At 45.1% G+C, this 18,382-nt stretch overlaps 1 protein-coding gene across 1 annotated transcript in view; it reads right to left on the reverse strand.

Moving 5' to 3' along the window:
* The window catches only part of TACR1 (tachykinin receptor 1), an 88,606-nt gene that overhangs the window by 43,871 nt on the left and 26,353 nt on the right, over positions 1-18,382 (reverse strand). Inside the window, exon 2 of the mRNA XM_065399663.1 lies at positions 2,510-2,704. Within this exon, the coding sequence (XP_065255735.1) occupies positions 2,510-2,704 (195 nt within the window). The remainder of the gene's footprint in view (positions 1-2,509; positions 2,705-18,382) is intronic.

Here is an 18,382-nt window from a genome sequence, read left to right on the forward strand (position 1 = left end):
TTAAACCCTGCAGGGCAAGGTCATAATGCCACAATAGCATCCTGGAGGAGCCCATGCACTACAAGGGAGCATATCTGCATTACAAAATAGGAGAGGGTCAGGTATATTGGGGAAATGGCTGCTGTTGCCACATAATCATGGACATGAGCACTGGAAAGGACCTTTTCAGTCAGCTGTTCCATCCCTCCCAGCCAACGCAGAACTCTTCTATACAGCACTGTACGCTTTTAGGTTCTTTGCCAAGTTTGCATGGCCTTCTTTGCGAGGCTTTTCCACAGTCTAACATTCCTCATGACAATGAAGTATTTCCTTTTCCTAACTTTGTGCCATTACTCCTAGCTTTCCACCCTTGGCCCACCTTCGCCAATTCTTCTACCGCCTCAGTATTTACCTCAGCGTGAGCCCCTTTCAGTCATTGCTTAGCCAAGCCATCCATACCAAACTCTTTTCATCTCTCCTCCTTCAATCCAAACCCTTAATCATTTTAGTTACTTGTCCCTGAATTTCCTCCATTTTGTCAGCATCTTTCTGACATAGCTCCATTTTGCCATTTCATTCTGGAAGTGTACTCACTCTGTGAAGCATTTTAAGACACAGTTCACATGAAAGGTGCCATACAAAACAAAGCTGTATTAAACTGCAAGCATAAATAATGCCTTAAGAGCAATGCAGAATCCATCTGCATCCATAGAGACAGAATATCGTGTCCTATCATCCCTTCAATGAAATTTCCATCAAGAACTAGCTTTAGAGGATAGAAAGCAGCCAGGCACAGCAATGGCTCTGGTGTAGCATTTTGATCATCGGTAGTACCACATCCAGTTTAATTTATATTTCCATGTATTCCAAGATGACACACAATAGGATTTAGTTACCTAGGGACCTTATGCTGAACAGTTCCTTAATCCACAAATGCAATCAATGAGAACCTTCCTCGCTCTGAATAGCACTTTACCCATGAGTTATCAGAATCTGGCCACCAATAATCCACGTTGGTTTTATTTATTTTTGTTTTTATCTCCATTTAGTTGGTTGTTCTTCCCAAGATGATCATACAAGTTAAATTGTAGAAAATTAATTAAAAAAATTCCAACAGAATTTTTCCATTGGAAAATGTTGCTTTGTCTAAATGTTCTGTGGGAATGTGTCCATTCCAATTAAAATTTTGTTTGGGGGGGGGGGAAATCTAAATGAAGCATACAGAACATTTTGATCTCAGCCAAATGGAACATTTTGATTTTTCATTTTGAAACATTTGTTTCAAAAGGTATTTTTATAATTTATAATATAATGTAAAATAATATAACATTCCAAAAAATCTAAATAAAAATGACGTTTTTCAATTAACCTGAAGCAGTTTAAAAAAAATCATTTCATGGATTCTTTGAAATTTGAGGTTTCATTCTGAATCACAACAAAAGCACATTTCAAAAGTGGGGAATTTCTCTGCAAAATGGAAATTTACTGTTCCTGCATAGGACTACTGAATTGCAGATTGGTGCAATGAGCCAAATTTGTCTTTGGTGTAGCTCTGGAATTAGAGCATGGATAACTGTGGCCCAATTAGTTCAACGGGGATAAAATACATTACCAGCAACAGCATCTTCGTCATGATCAGCAAATGAGACTTTCTTTTGCGGACAAGCGTGGTCAATATTTGTATGGAAGGCCTTCAGAGAAAACCAACCTATTGTTCTGTACTGACCTCATTTCCCTCCCTCCTATTCAACTGCCTAAGAATGGGTCCATGAGAGAGAATATTTAAAAGTTCTTGACCTTAAGTGCCTGTACCTTGTCTGAAAGAGATAATAAATCTATTGTTGTGTAAAGTAAACATACAATGGATGCAGTACCATGGGATTTCTTAGGGTTTACTTACATCCTTTCTAGAATTAAAAAAAGAAAATTGGTAACTACTTGTACACTTATATGCTGGGTTGTAAATGGAATTGGAGGCTTGTGTTATATCAGAGGCTGTATGGTCCAGTGGTTAAGTCAATAGATGCAGAGTCAAGAGACCTGAGTTTTGTTCATGGCTCCACCATTCTGCCTCTGGGGCAAGTCCCCTCAGTTCTCTGTGCCCGTTTCCTCAGCTGGTGAAGATGATAACCTCCTTGATGCGTTCTGAGATTCTCAAGTAAAGGAAGAGCTACAGTGTATACGGGCTAAAATATTGCCATGATACTGAATCGTGCTTCAGGGGCTCAGCAAACTTAGGAGCAGGAAGACATTTTCATCATGGAAAATAATAGTGGGAATATTTTTATGGGAAGGTAGGAACCCTCCCACAGCACTGAGTAGGTGGCATGCATTGAAATCAGATGGGTTTATCCCCCCCAACCAAATGTCCTGTGATTGCCAGGAGCCTGCACCCCTTACCATCTCTCCCCACCTGCTTCTGTGCCTGTATATTTCACATTGTTTTTTCCCTCTGTGGAATGCATCCTTTCTATACTGTGTAGCCTCCCTCTCTGCCTTGCTTTTCACTGTAGGAAAAGGAAAGACTCACGTTTTTTCATACGCCCTGGTGTCATACTCTGGCCAGTCCACCAGACACACCACCCTGTTGGGAAGCTCTGCTGTCATCGAGTAATAACCCTGCGGGAACGCCAGCAATAAAGCCAGGAACCAAATAACGGTGACGACCACCTTGGTGGCTGTGGCTGACAATCTGGGTTGCAATGGATGGATAATAGCCATGTACCTGTAACATAGAGAGAGAGAGAAGGGCTTTAAAAATGTAGCCACGCAATATGGGACGTAAAAAACATGGATTCTTATTCAATGAGACTGTTAACATAGTAAAGAATCTTCTCCATGGATTACAGGTAGCAGAATCTGGCAGAACAAGAATAGCTGAGATCTGTTTATTTTGTAATGATCTCTACTCATAGGGTTTGAACCCATGACCTGCAGCATTAAAGCACTATTTGAGCTGAAATACTATCTCTGTTAGCCTCTATATGGACCAAGCAGCAGAGGGAGGATGCAATACACACATGTTAGACACCCCCATAATACAACCCCCCCCACCACCAAAAGAGTACTGCTTCTTGGCTTGTTTGATAGTGATTTGATGGCATAAAGTTGGTGGTTTCTCAATTAACTGGTGTTTTCTCACGTCTTTTTTTTTCAAACTCCTCCTTTAATAGCTTTTTACCATTTTGGGGAGGCTCTTTCCCACGGAAGCGCATAGAGCTTGATTTCCCTTTCTAGTTCTAGCCAGTTTGGGATGAAGAATGATTTGCAGAAGTTCTTTGCATAATTTTGAGTGAGGAATAAATGTGACAACCACTGCAACACAGTTGGAACAGAGGCGACATTCAACAAATGGTGCACCCAGCACTACATCTGGCAGCTGTTTGGTGACCAGTACAAAGTGATTGCTTAATCCAGTTCCTAACATGTCATATAGTTATCTTTCCAACTGGCAGTAATGAGTAAACTCAGCAGAGAGACAAAGGGATGAATCTGTAGGTACTTTAAGACCCCCATCAATGTAGTATTGGAGCACCTAATAATTTCTATCCACACTGCAACTCTGTGAGGTAGGGATATGTTGTTATCCCCATTGTACAGATAGTGAACTGAGGCACAGAGACACCATAGTGAGAAGGAGCCAGATTTTAAAAGGTATTGAGGTACCTAACTCCCATTGAAATCAATGGCAGTGAGGTAATTAAATCCCTTTAACAAGCCAGACCTAGGGCATGATTCAGTTGGGGATGGGTCCTGCTTTGAGCAGGGGGTTGGACTAAATGACCTCCTGAGGTCTCTTCCAACCCTGAGATTCTAGCAGGAAGACTATGGCAAAGCTGGGAATTGAACCAACATGGTCTGAGTTATAGCCTGTTGCCTTAACCACTGGACCATCCTTCCTCTTCAAATGCCCCCCTGGGAATAGGAATAGGGTAACTGTCTCAGCCCTTCCTGTGGCTGCAATTCATAGGCATGGGTTACAGATATCACTGACAATTTTGAGGTGTCTCCCAGGGTATATAAGTAATAATCACATGGTTTTCCTTGGAGGATTCATGCTGCAAGGAGTTTAGGGGGGAAATAGGCTGAGTGCTGCTGATCTGACTGTTTTAATTGTTCATTTCCCTTACTTCCTTGGTCATTGTGAGTATATAATTACATGCCATTTATGTTATCATATAGTGCTAATTCCTTTTCCTGACTTCAGGTATTCAATTTTTGTCAAGCCCGAACCTCAGTGCATCTGATACTTTCGCCATACAAAAAGAGGGGTTATTTTGTGCCTAATCCCATAATAATAATTTGTGTCTGCTGAGCTGGTCAAGCATGTGTTCATGTTAAATGTGGTGCTAAATTGCCGCCAGAGCCATTACTCCTTTCTGTGTCTGAAAACCTCTGTTACTTGAATGTATATTTTGTAATCAACATTAATACCTCTAGGCAGGTTGCAATTTCCCAGAGTTTTGTTCCAGGAACTTGCTGATTATTTATTTTTTCTTTAGAATAAAGCCAAATAGGAGGAAAGGGGGAAAATCTATATATCTCGTAGATGTTTTTGGTGGTTTTCTTTAAATAATTACAATAATAAATGATTTCATAAGAGCTCAAAAAGCAGGGATAATATGCGAAAGGGCTCATCACTGGTAAAGATAAATAATATTGAAGGAAAAAATAGTGTTGCTGCTAGCTGCCCTGAAGTAGCAGATGCTGATGCCTTGCAGGTTGGCTTCCTGTTAGAGGAGAAATCAGTGATGCAGTGTCTGGGTGTATTGTTAATGCAACTGTTTGTTTATGCAATATACACCAGTCCTTGAACAGAAGTAGTCGCAAACAGCATGCAGGCAATCCTTTTTTCAGGAATCTCAGCCAAAACTCTAATGCCCACGTCCTCGGGGCAAGAATTGACTTTAGTTAGCAAGATTAAGGCAGAGAGCAACTTCTCTGTCTGTTTGCCACAGCTCCCTTGAAATGGAACAACATCACAAAACAACAGTGCAACATTTCTTCAAAGGCTGATCAGTGCACGTAGGCTAAGGGAAATATTGTGTAAAACTGTGTGTAATGGTGCCACTGGTGATACCTGCCATAACAGGAAATATTGTATATTGTGGATATTACTGTGAAGTCTTATAGAACAGTCGTTCTCCGCCTTTCCAGACTACTGTACCCCTTTCAGGAGTCTGGTTTTTGTCTTGTGAACCCCAAGTTTCACCTCACTTAAAAACTACTTGCTTACAAAACCAGACATAAAAAATACAAGTATCACAGCACACTATTACTGAAAAATTGCTGTCTTTCTCATTTTTACCATATAATTACAATATTTATTTTCCAATTGATTTATTTGATACTTACATTTCAGTGTATAGTATATAGAGCAGTATAAACAAGTCATTGTATGAAATTTTAATGTGTACTGACTTTGCCAGTACTTTTTATGTAGCTGCTTGCTGTAAAACTAGACATATCTAAATGAGTTGATATACCCCCTGGAAGACCTCTGTATACCCCCAGGGGTACACATACCCCTGGCTGAGAACCACTTTTATAGAAGGTGAATGTCTAAAATGAGAGTGCTGGGTTGAAGGGGGATCTTTTAGGTCACATGATCTGTTTTCTCAAATGCAATGAAAAAGGTAAAGCTTCAGTTATGTGTTGCAAAACGAGAAAGCTCTGGGAAAGGAAAAGGTGGCATTAAGGCTGGAATGGGGCTTAGGAGACTCGGATTCAAATCCTGGCTCCGTCGCAGATTCCCCATGTGATCTTGGGTAAATCACTTAACTTCACTGTGTCTTAGTTTCTCATCCATGAAAAAGAGAGAAAAAATGTCCTGTCTATTTAGATTGTAATCTCTTTGGGGCATAGACTATCTCTTGTAAATGTTAGTCCACTGCCCAGCAGTTGTGCCTGGTCTTGGTTAGTGATATTGTAATACAACTAACTAACTGTAATACATAAGGCAGGGTGTTTTTACTGTGACAAAACCAGAGGGTGAAATTCCTTTCTAAAATCTGATTTTGCAACGTAGTTGCTAGCCAGCCATTTTGGAAGGGTTAATTGGGCATGGCAAAAATTCCCTCTTGCCTCAAGTGCTTGGGGAAAATATGTCATTTTCTGGTCCAAGGAAAGTGACTCTTGGTTTCAGCATGCATACTGGTGCATATGTCATCTCATACTTGGAGAATGAAAGACACGTGCAGAGGAGTCTCACCATCTGTACATCCAGTAACTCTGTACTCTGCCAGATTTCTGCTTCCTGCCACTTCACTTGCCTACAAGTAAAAGTAGCTCTCTTATATCACAAGTCAAATGTAAATATTTCTGTAGCTCAGTGTGGGCTTTTAACCCCTCCCAGAATAAAACAGGAGATAGGCACAGTCTCTATTTTCTGTATTATGGACCCTGAGTTGCCTTGAATCTCTCTAGCTACTAAACAGCCTCAGGAGAAGCCACTGTCTCCATAGGAATTCATGAGTTATGCAGAAGGGACAGGCTGATCAATGTAAAACAAGAAGTTATTAAACAACACACGTCTTGTGTCAAATGGAGGAAAGAGAAACTCTCCCTTTCCTCCCAGATGGGAAATGTTTCTCTCGTTTACTGGTCGGAGCCTCAACTTCTGCATTCCAGGCTGAGCCAAACTCCCCTCTTCTCCAGTAGCGCTGCCCCAACGGCTGCAATGGAATCGCAGCAGCATAACCAAGAGGAAAACTTGGCCCTTTCTATTCAACGCTTCAATGACGCCTTGGGCAAAGTTACCTTCTATTGTTGTTCTGGCCATTTTAAGGCTGTGATGTTTATCTCTTTCCCCCCACCGCCCATCCCCCGTTCTCCTTTGTTTTTGGTTTTCCTCCCTATGGGATTGGAATGTAGAACAGCTCAAGTTTCAAGGTTTCCTTTTCTTTATTCTGCCCCCGTGTTCATGCCTCACATGCACTCCCAGGCCCTATGTGGCTGCATCTGTATTACTATCTATTATTTGTATCACAGCTCCTAGAAGCCCCAATCATGGACCTGGGCTCCGTTGTGCTAGGTGTTGTGTTAGGTGTTGTGTAAACACAGAACAAAGACAGCCCCTGCCCCAAGGAGCTTACAATACTCTCCTTGTCTCTCTACGGACTGGATGTGTTCGCCTCCAAAGCCCTTGTTCAACATTTAAGTTTCCCAAAGCAGGGAGGAGGAGGTGTCAGAGAGAAACAAGAAGCACTGCCTCCTTGATGGTCCATGAACTCCCCTGTAAAATGGACCTGGCAGCATTTGACAGCAGAGATAGGCTCAAGCCATAACACTTGGATCCAGACTTTGACCACCCCAAATTTGGAGGTGGATTCAGATCTGGAGTTTGGGGTCAGGCCTTTCTGAAGATAGGGGCCATTCTTCACCCTCTGTGTATGAAGGCAAGTTCTGATGCAAATGCCTCCCTTCCCTCCCCCCCCCCAAAAAAAATTGGATCTAGGAGTTTGCTTTGAGCTCACCTCGAGTTTGCAGTAATGGCTCAAAACATTAGTGCTTACTATATGGTTGCTACCACTTAAGGTTGCTATTACCACAGGGGGCTGTCGTGTTTTAATGGACTGAAATGAGCTGTGACCCCACTGCATGGTAGCACATGCCACGTCTGAGATGGCTTAGCACTGGTCTCCTTTGTAAACACATTTAGGGTTTGACGCTGCAAGGTCCTGAGCACATCTGTTAGGTGCTGAGCACCCTCAACTCCCACTGATGGTAGAGAATTGAGGGCAGTCAGTGTCCTATAAGAACAGTCCACACCTTTCAGGACTCAGGTCCTGAGACAAAATTCTGTGTTTATGAAAATGAATCCGAGACAGCTCGGAAGGGTAAAGAATCCCATCACAGAGGAGGAATCATGGGAAAGGGATTACACTGGAATTATTCACAGCTGCAGAAATACAGGCACAGCAACGTGGAGCTTTTTGTAATAAATTCCCTGCATTACTATGTGGTCTGTCAGCCCTACTGCTGCTGATCCTACCCCCCAAGCTGGCAGTCAGAGCTGAATTCTTCCAGCCCATCAGCTCACAAATAGTCCGAGCTGCTGCATTTGGTGTTTGATGGGCAGGAGTTGAGTTTTCTTTTGCAAAATTAAAATGGACAATGTATTGCCCTTCCACGAGAAATTGACCCGCAGTGGCGGGAAAAATAAAGAGAGAGATTTATGTAGAAACATGCAGGAGACGCACCTTGCCAGCTATGTACCTCTGCCCACGGGTACCACAAAGTCTTATCAGTCTCTCACAGTTTATCCAGCCTGATAATTATCCATCTGAAGTCTCAGTCAGCCATTTGGTACCTGAATTCAAATCTAGTTCTAAAGATGCAAGTAGGTGGGGCTTCCAGGGCTGCCCTGGGCAGAATATTTAACAATCTAATGAATCTCACTGGGAAGGAATTTTTCCACCTACACAGCTGAAATTTGCCTTTTCTTATTTTCACCTCATTATTCCTAGCTTTGTTTGCTGGGGCCACTCCAAAAGAATTCCTCTTCCTTCTGGATGCCTTTTGAATTCTTGTTGACCGTTACGTCCCTCTGTCATCAGCCAGCCAAGCTACGCTATACGTTATTCCCACTTTTTGTTGGGGCCATTGATTCAGAGTGTCTCAGTATTTATGGCACCAGTTTGAGACACCGGAGGTTTGATTTGCAAGAGGACCGAACTCCCATAATCTCACCTGAAGCTGACAGGAGCTACCCAGGGCCGGTGCAAGGAAGTTTCGCGCCCTAGGCGAAACTTCCACCTTGCGCCCCGCCCCCCAGCCCTGCGGCAGCTCCCCGCCCCCTCCTCCACCCTGAGGCGCCCCCCCAGGAGCCGTGCGGCAGCTCCCCACCCCAGCTCACCTCTGCTCCGCCTCCTCCCCGAGCACGCCGCCTCCGCTCTAATTCTCCTCCCCTCCCAGGCTTGCGGCGCCAAACAGCTGATTGGTGCTGCAAGCCTGGGAGGCAGGAGAAGTGGAGTGGCGACCTTGCGCTCGGGGAGGGGGCGTAGCAGAGATGAGCTGGGGTGGGGAGCTGCCGCACGGCGGGCCGGGGGGGTGGGGAGCTGCCGCGGGGGGGGGGTGTGCCTCAGGGAGGGAGGGGAGCTGCCGCAGGGCTCCCCACCCCAGCTCACCTCTGCTACGCCCCCTCCCCGAGCACGCCGCCCCCGCCGGCAATGACAATAATTGCATGGAGCGGCCGCTGCGCTGGGAGGGGGAGTCTGAGCCGCACGTGTCAGCGCGCCGCCGGCAGCCCAGGCCAGAAACACCATAAAAAAAAATTAGGGGCACCGCTTTTTGGCGCCACCAAATCTTGGTGCCCTAGGCAACCGCCTAGTTTGCCTTAATGGTAGCACCGGCCCTGGAGCTACCGGTTCTCAGCACCTCTGAAAATCAGGCCCGTGGTTGCTCAAACTGGACACCTAAAATTGAGGCAGTCAAAATCAGTGGCCACTTTTGAAAATTTGGACCCTAGGACTCTGTTTTCAGCCACATGGGGGAGAGGAGGTATTTTTTAAGGCTCTGTAAACAAGTTGGCCACCACCTGTGTGCCCCCTCATGACTGGGGTGCCTCTGCCTTGCCCCACTCTTTATTTTCCCTCTTCTAGGCCCTTTTACCCAGACTTCACGTGTTGCTCATCCAGACAACGCCCTTATTGGGGTCTGGGTTGACTCAAATAAAACAAACTCCAGAGGGAAAACTCAGGCCCAACAGTCTGTTCCAGGGCCTGGCTCTTACCTCAGAGCCTGGATGAGAGGAAAAGTCTCTTTATCAGTTCCTAAGAGGTGACCTGCTTTGGGGTTGGGCTTGCAGCAGCCCTGCTCAGGGCTGATTACTCCCTCACAGATTTGCTGGAGTCAGCACCCCACAAGAACTGCTTCAGCTCCCTTAATAAGGAGCCAGCTGCTCAAGGTTCCTTCCCTGCGCCATATGTTTCTGAATGGCTCATACAGCAAGCCAGCTCCAGGCTTCGAGTCTCCTGCAGGCAGCTCCCTCACTCCTTCTGCTCTCTTAGAATTAGGGGCCTAACTCCCCTTGACTTCCAATGTGAGTTAGGCACCTGGCTAATCTATGCCTGGGCGCCTAAAGTTGGGCACTCAATGGCCTGATTTGGAAAGATGGCGAGCATCTTCAGCTTCAATATGACCTGCAGATCCCTCAGCACTTTTGGAAAATCATAACATTGGACTGCAAGTGAGCTCCTGGGTCATTGAGTTCAGTCCCTGCTACCACAGGCAACCCCACCATTCTATCCCCCTCATAAACTTATCAAGTTCCATCTACCTTAAGGAAGAGATTTTTCTGAAGCCATCCAAGTGATTCACCATCACAAATACCATTGACAGTCAATGGGACTGGCGCTTCAGAGTCACGGAGGCGCTTCAAGAAGCTTCCCACCCTTTAGCGCCGACTTTGTCAAAAGTGTCCCTGGACTTGGTTGCCCCAGCTTGCAGTTGCCCGACATGAGATGCATTAAAAGGGCCGGATTTGAGAATGGATGCTCAGCATTTCTGAAAATTGGGCCCCTTTTAAGGCCTTTGGAGTTGGCAGACAAGAATGAAGGTGCCTGGAATCCTTAGTTGCTTTTGAAAATTTAGGACTTGAGTCCCAGATCCTCAAAGGGAATTTAGGCTCCTGATTTCCATTGAAATGTGGTTACCTACATACTTTTGGCTTTCAAGCCAAAAAATTTGAAACTTGGGTGCCAAAATGTAGGCACTTAAGTGACCTGATTTTCAAAAGTGTTGAGCACCTGCCATTTTCATAGATTCCAGGAACAGAAGGGACCATTATGATCATCTAGTCTGACCTCCTCCATAACACAGGCCAGAGAACTTCCTAAGATAATTCCTAGAGCAAAAGTTCCTATTGATTTTTTTTTTAATGCAAGAGAAGGATATTCAGCCCCTCTGAAGGTGAGGCTTTCTTCATTTAGGTGCCCAGCTATGGATTTATTGTGGGTTCATCCAAGTATGAAAATTTTGGCTTGGAGTTTGAAAATTGGGCATTTACTTCCCTTACTCAGTGCTCAAGTGCAACTTTAAAGGATTTGAAGTCATGACGTAAAGCAGACCCATTGTTTGCTGGGCTATGCAGTTTCATTCATTAATAGCTGATTGCAATCAGACGTAACTAACCATGTTTACATCTCAAATCGAATTTCTGGCAACACACTCTAGAGAACTTTCCTCCTCAATTAAAGTGCTTCGCAGCTGTGAAAACCTTCCAGATGATGAAATGGGCAAATAATTGTCATTATGATTAAATAAAATCCAGCCAAATAGCCAAGAGATCCCTTTAATTGTCATCTATTTGTCTATGACACTGGCTGCTGTAGTGCTCCTGATGGCGGCAAGACACCGGAATAAATGTGGCAAGTCATACAGAGGAGGAAAAGACACAGAGAGAGTGTGAGAGACAGAGGGAAAAGAGAGCGTGGGGGAAAGAGGTAATTCTGCAATACCACATAGGCATACTGATGAGGAAAAGCAATACAGGCAGGAGAAAGGATGGTTAGGGGATAGCCTTGGGACTTAGGAGACTCCAGGTTCAACTCCTTGCTCTGGGCAAGGTCCTTAGGCCGTCACTCAGGGCTGGCCTACGCTAGAAAGTTAGGTCCAGCTAGCTGCGTCACTCCAGGGTGTGAAAATGCACATCCTTCAGAGATGTAGTTAAACCAACCTAAGCCTCAATATAGACAGCACTAGGTCAATGGAAGAATTTTTCCTGGGGCCGGTTTTGTTCAACATCTTTATTAATAATCTGGATGATGGGATGGACTGCACCCTCAGCAAGTTCGCAGATGACACTAAGTTGGGGGGAGAGGTAGATACACTGGAGGGTAGGGATAGGGTCCAGAGTGACCTAGACTAATTCAAGGATTGGGCCAAAAGAAAGCTGATGAGGTTCAATAAGGACCAGTGCAGAGTCCTGCGCTTAGGATGGAAGAATTGCATGCACTGCTACAGGCTGGAGACTGACTGGCTAAGCAGCAGTTCTGCAGAAAAGGACCTGAGGATTACAGTGGATGACAAGCTGGATAGGAGTCAGCAGTGTGCCCTTGTTGCCAAGAAGGCTAACGACATATTGGGCTGCATTAGTAGGAGCATTGCCAGCAAATTGTGGGAAGTGATTATTCCCCTCTATTCAGCACCGGTGAGGCCACATCTGGAGTATTGTGTCCAGTTTTGGGCCCCCCCACTACAGAAAGGATGTGGACAAATTGGAGAGAGTCCAGCGGAGGGCAATGAAAATGATCAGGGGGCTGGGGCACATGACCTACGAGGAGAGGCTGAGGGAACTGGGGTTGTTTAGTTTGCAGAAGAGAAGAGTGAGGGGGGATTTGATAGCAGCCTTCAACTACCTAAAGGGGGGTTCCAAAGGGGATGGAGCTCGGCTGTTCTCAGTGGTGGCAGATGACAGAACAAGGAGCAATGGTCTCAAGTTGCAGTGGGGGAGGTCTAGGTTGGATATTAGGAAACACTATTTCACTAGGAGGGGGATGAAGCACTGGAATGGGTTTCCTAGGGAGGTGGTGGAATCTCCATCCTTAGAGGTTTTTAGGGCCTGGCTTGACAAAGCCCTGGCTGGGATGGTTTAGTTGGTCTTAGTCCTGCTTTGAGCAGGGGATTGGACAAGATGACCTCCTGATGTCTCTTCCAATCCTGATATTGTATGATTCTGTGATCAACCTAGCTACCATCTCTTGGAGAGGTGGATTTACTATAGCAACAAGAACCCCAGCGGCACAGTTGTGCCACTGTAACGTTTCTAGTGTGGACATTCCCTTAGGCTCCTACGGCTTAAGTCTTGTGGCATGTCAATGGGACTTAGACAGCTGGGAGCCTAAGGGCCAGGTTTTCAAAGGTATTTAAACACCCAAGATGCAGGTATGTGCTTAGGAGGACTTACGCTGCTGCCTAAGCAGGTAAGGAAGCCAAACCTGCTTAGGTGAGTTTGAAAATCCCACCAGGCGCCTTCCTGTACCTTTAGGCACCTAAATACCTTAGAAAACCTGGCCGTAAGTCACTTTTTAAAATGGGATTTAGGAGCCTACGTCAGTCAGGTATTTTTTTTTACCCTTAGCGTCTCTGGGCCTCAACAACCCATCGGAAAGAAAATTGAGATATTTCCCTGCACATGGGTGTTGAGCGTATAAATACAATAAAAGGCTTAGGAGGTGCTCCAATACTATGGTAATGGGGGCCATGAAAGCATTTCAGTTAGATGGAAATGTCTAAAGATATGATGAGAAAAATTATACCACTATTTCATATTAAAGTATCTTGTAATTATATAAATAACTGTATCACTGTGCAGAGAATAATGATATAATTATCACAACCGCCTCTTTTTTTCCCTTCTTGACATGAACATGTGACGAGAAATACAATGTCATCCTGCAACCTCCTTAACTCCACGATAAGAGCGTAGAACCAGGGCTATCAGCTCGCTTGCGTTTGTGAGAGAAAAGTATCACATTCTCCCTACCAGCTTCACAGCTGACCACTCCCTGCCCATGCACCAGACATTCTGGCAAGTTCTGGAGCAGGACTATTGAATTTAGTAGTCAGTGAACTCATTCCTAGAGAATTGTATCCCGGAGGTAGAATTCTGGAGGGCGGCTCACAACTTCTAGAGATTAAATTCTACAGTGTTTAAAGATAAACGTCTATAGAAACATATTGGGAGGGGGTATATAGCTTCTTCTGAAGCGCTCACCTGCTCTTATGTATAAGGATATGTCTATACTGTAATCAGGGGTGTGTTTCACAGCTGGAGTAGACATACTTGAGCTAGCTTTAATCTAACTAACTCGGGTACTGATAGCACAGGCTAGTTCCTTGAGTGATTACCCAGGGTTCCAGGCTGCCGCAGCTTCGCTGCTCTGGGACCAGAGCTAGAAGAGATTAAAGTTACCTCAGCTATGGCAGTTTGAGCTGTAATCACAGGGTGCCTTGTACCCTTAGAATCAGGTATCTGAGTCTCACCTGGGCAGGTCCTTGCAATACAGTGTGTGACATGCACAGCCCTTTCTCATCTTCTCGCCTAGATGCTCCTCACACCTCGTTAACCCCGTTGACTTCAGTGGAGCTACTCCTGATTTACACCAATGTGAGTGGGAGGTAAACCAGGCTTTCTCTGTTTCTATATGAAAACTGTTGAACACGCCAGTATTTTTTTTTTCCTGCAGCACTCAGAGATGGGTCTGAAGCAAAACCCCAGAGCTGGACACTCCTGAACTACAGGAAGGGAATCCAGGCTTTTATGGGTTAGGCCCATCTCTATACAGTAGTTTCCATCTGTGTGTATCTGAATGGGAATTTCCTGTCTCCTAGCCTTGCTTCTCCTTCATCTCAGCTCTGCCTTGCATAGTGCAGTTAGCAGTCCCTTCTCTTTACCAACTTTGCCCAAGCCAGGATTTAGGGAAGACCCTGTTTGGTGACATTAGGTAGCACAAGCTCTTACTCTGGGAGTTACAGACCCAGAAAGAACCACACGGTTGGTCTGCGTCTGTGTATTCATAGCAAACTGCATCTGTCTCTTCTCTGACCCAAGGGACACGACCCAGAGCAGTACTAATCCTGTGCTTGCAGCTCGTTGCCGTGGAATGTGCAATAGATAGGTACATATAGATATTCACACCCGGAGTTGCCAAGAGACAGCAATTCAACATCAACACAGTTCCTGGGTATGTTCTGAGTGGTGTTTGTTCTTATGATTATTTCTGATTTTCAGTGTTTGCTTTTGGAACATGATGGCTCTTTTTTCCCCCCTGGGAATCAAAATTGGGTTTTATTGGTATTTTCAAAAATTAGTTTTTCTGGACTTCTGTTAAATCTTGTATCAGAGGGGTAGCCGGTTAGTCTGTATCCACAAAAACAATGAGGAGTCCGGTGGCACCTTAAAGACGAACAGATTTATTTGGGCATAAGCTTTCATGGGTAAAAAACCCACTTCTTCAGATGCAGAAGTGGGTTTTTTTAACCCACGAAAGCTTATGCATCTGAAGAAGTGGGGTTTTTATCCACGAAAGCTTATGCCCAAATAAATCTGTTAGTCTTTAAGGTGCCACTGGACTCCTCGTTGTTTTTGTTAAATCTCAGTCTCTCTTGCACCTCTTTCTCCCAGGGATGAGGTTGCAGAAAAGCCACCACCTATCTCAAATAATTTTCAGCACTCCACAAATGCTAAATTTTTTTTTTTTAAGTAAAATATTCTTTTCCAACACTTTTCTGCTTTGGGGATTTACTGAGCTTAACCAAAATATATTTCAGGGAGAAAAACGCAAACTGGAGGTGTCATGTAGGACTCAGAGCAGGGAATTCCGGAGCATTCTATCCCAGGTCTGCCACGGAGTGACTGGCTTCGTATGCAGTTTGGTTATCGCCATGGCGGTCCCAGGATAGTAGAGAGACAAGGTGGCTGAGGTGATATCTTTTATTGGACCAGCTTCTGTTGGAACGAGAGAAAAGCTTTCGAGCTACACAGAGTTCTTCCTCAGGTCTGGGAAAGGTACTCAGAGTGTCACAGCTAATGACAAGGTCGAACAGATCGTTTAGCATAAGTAATTAAGGCAGAGGTTTTCAAACGGTGGGGTGTGCCCTCCTATGGGGGCACGGAGGAACGTTTGGGGGGGGGGTGTCGTTGAGCTGCAATACCAGGCGGCTCGGGCTCAGGGAGGGAGTACCATCTCCACCGCTGGGAGTCAGTGTCCACATCCACCGTGGCCACATTGATTTCCGCTCCTGGCAGCCTCCTCCCCCAGAAAGTGTCGCACGCGCCTTCCCCCACCCTGAAAGCCTGAGGGGGGAGGGGCAGGTAGTGTGTTTATTTTTGTCTGGGTTGGGGGGCTCAACCAAAAATTGTAACTCAAAGCGGGGGCTTCCGCTCAAAAAGTTTGATAACCGTGGTTCTAGGGGATGACCTCTTGTAACTCACTTCCCTGACACATGGTTCAGTTTCTTCTTTAAAATGGGGATAAAACACCACAGGAAGGGCGTTCTCAGACCCTACAACGCAAGATGCTAATTATTAATGTTGTTAGTGTTCAGATCCTATATCTTACAGTAGTGACATCATGGCTTCTGTCTATGGCTGTGATCTCTTGGCAAGGAGAATCTTAAATAAGCCCCTCAGTATGATTCTTTATTAGAGCTGGTCAAAAAACTGACATTTCAATGAGAGTTGAAAAATACGGACAAAGTTTTCAAGAAAAAGGCCAACTCTCTTCTGCACTAACTGCTTTCCCTCTCCCTCGTCCCGTTTTGTTCTCATCTGTTGTTTAACACATCATACAGGAAGGGATTAAAGGGACTAGAACGAACGTTTTATTCCCTCCATTTCCACAGCCTTGCCCAGATTTCGCTTCTCCTTGAGCCATTTACCTTCGCGTTTACACCTGCCTGAGCACGCTCTGGCTGCGGTGACTCAATAGAACCATCTAATAATATTTAGCGCTGCTATTGTGCATTTTGTTCAAGGGCCTCACAGAAAATATTAAGCCTCAGAACACCCTTTAAGGTAGGTGCTGCTATGCCCATTTTACTGAATGGCTAACTGAGGAACAGTGGAGTTGGGTGACTTGCCCAGTGCTGTACAATGACTCAAGGGATTGAAATTCAGGACTCCTGACTCCCAGACAACCTGATTTAATCACTGAGACCACACTTCCTCCCAAAGCAAGGATAGAACCCAAAACATTGTCTCCCTGTCTTTTTGGCTCTAAAACACTAGCTGACTCTCTCCCTCTCTATGGCAAAGTGTTCACTCCCAGAGGAGGGTTATTTATATAGTACCAGCCATCTGATAAAGCATCTAACATGTGTAGGAAAACAAGGACCCTGCTCCAAAGAGTGATGAGTGGGGATCGGACTTGAGGCCAGCTGTGAGGGAGTGAGGCTTGGCACCAAACACGGGCTGGGACTCCCATCTCTTTGCTTTAACAAAGCACTCTGAGCTGCAGGAGCTGAGGTAGGATGTCTAGGTTGCATGAGGCATGGAGGGCACCCATCCTATTGTACAAAGTCAGTTGTATGGGCTCCGCCATAACTAGCACCATCCCTGGTTTGGCCAATACCAGCCACTTTGAAGAAAGATGCAAGATACTCTGCAATAGGCAGTTTAGAATAACTTGGCCCCAAAGAAAGTTTCCTCCTGACCCCCGTTAGTTAGAGGTTGACGTATGCCCTGAAGCATGATGGTTTGTACCCTTTCTGTAACTTGTATGTGAAATTTTTGTTAATGTTCACCCTTCGCTAATGAACAGTGGGTTGTTTGGGGGCAGAGTTCACCTGAAAAGCTCCTTCCTGCACAGTTGATGGTTTATGTTTTTCCAGAGGCTCCCTTGGGAGGAGGGACATGAATTTTAAATTTATTTTCAAGTCCAGCTGACATGAAAACATCTGATTCAAAGGGAAAAGAGAGACCAACTCTCCCCGCCATCTAAAGATTAGATGTCAGATAACTGATTGTGGCATGTACTGAAACCAAATCAATGTCAATAATTTATTACTGGGGGAAAAAAACACGTCAATTGCAATTTTGCTTTAAAAAAAATCTCTGCAGCTTTTTTTTAAAATGAGCACGTTTCCATTAAAATGGAAATTAGATTTCACAGGCAGGGTACAGCACATCTGTGGTGTGCAGGACTTGGGTGGATAGATATGACCTGGTGGCAAGTGCAGGAAAGCAAAAAGGAGGTTGAAGTAGTTAGGGCAGATTCAGAAGGACAGCCTTGTGGGAAAGGCACTGGATGGAATTCAGAGTGGGTATGTCTACACAGCATTTTGGAGTGAGCCTCTGAAGCCCATCCCCCTCCCTAGGTTTCAGAGCCCACGCCCTAACTTCAAATCGCTGGCTACACAGCTTTTTATGGAGCACCAGCATGAGTCCTGTTAGACCATCTGTCTGTCCACCAGTCTGGAAGGCTCACTCCAAAATAGTGTAGACAAACCTTTATGGGTTCTGTGCCTCAGTTTCCCCATCTATAAAATGTGTTCCTGGTGCATAGGAGGGTGGTGAACGTGACTGTGTTAATGGTTGTGAGGTGCTCAGATACCGTGCTGGTGATGGCCATAAATATCTAGACAAACAGTAAAAGAAAGAATAAGTCACAGCCAGATCCTGCATTTCACTTGTCCGCACAAAGGAGGAGGAGGAAGTCATATGGTAAAGGCACAGGCCTGAGTGATCTGAGTGCTGGCTCTGCTACAGACTATCAGCATGTTACAGGGCTTGTTTTCCAACATGTTGAGCATCCCCAGCACTCACTGCGTTCAATGGGAGTTGGGGGTACTCGGCCACTCTGGAAAACAGGCCATTAATCCCCGCGCACTTCCGCAGTTACTCCACTGTAAAATGAGGCTAAGCACACCTCCCCGGGGGTGAATGTGAGGTCTGAATGCA

The sequence above is a fragment of the Emys orbicularis genome, chromosome 2 (assembly GCF_028017835.1).
Source record: "Emys orbicularis isolate rEmyOrb1 chromosome 2, rEmyOrb1.hap1, whole genome shotgun sequence".
Lineage (NCBI taxonomy): Eukaryota > Metazoa > Chordata > Testudines > Emydidae > Emys > Emys orbicularis.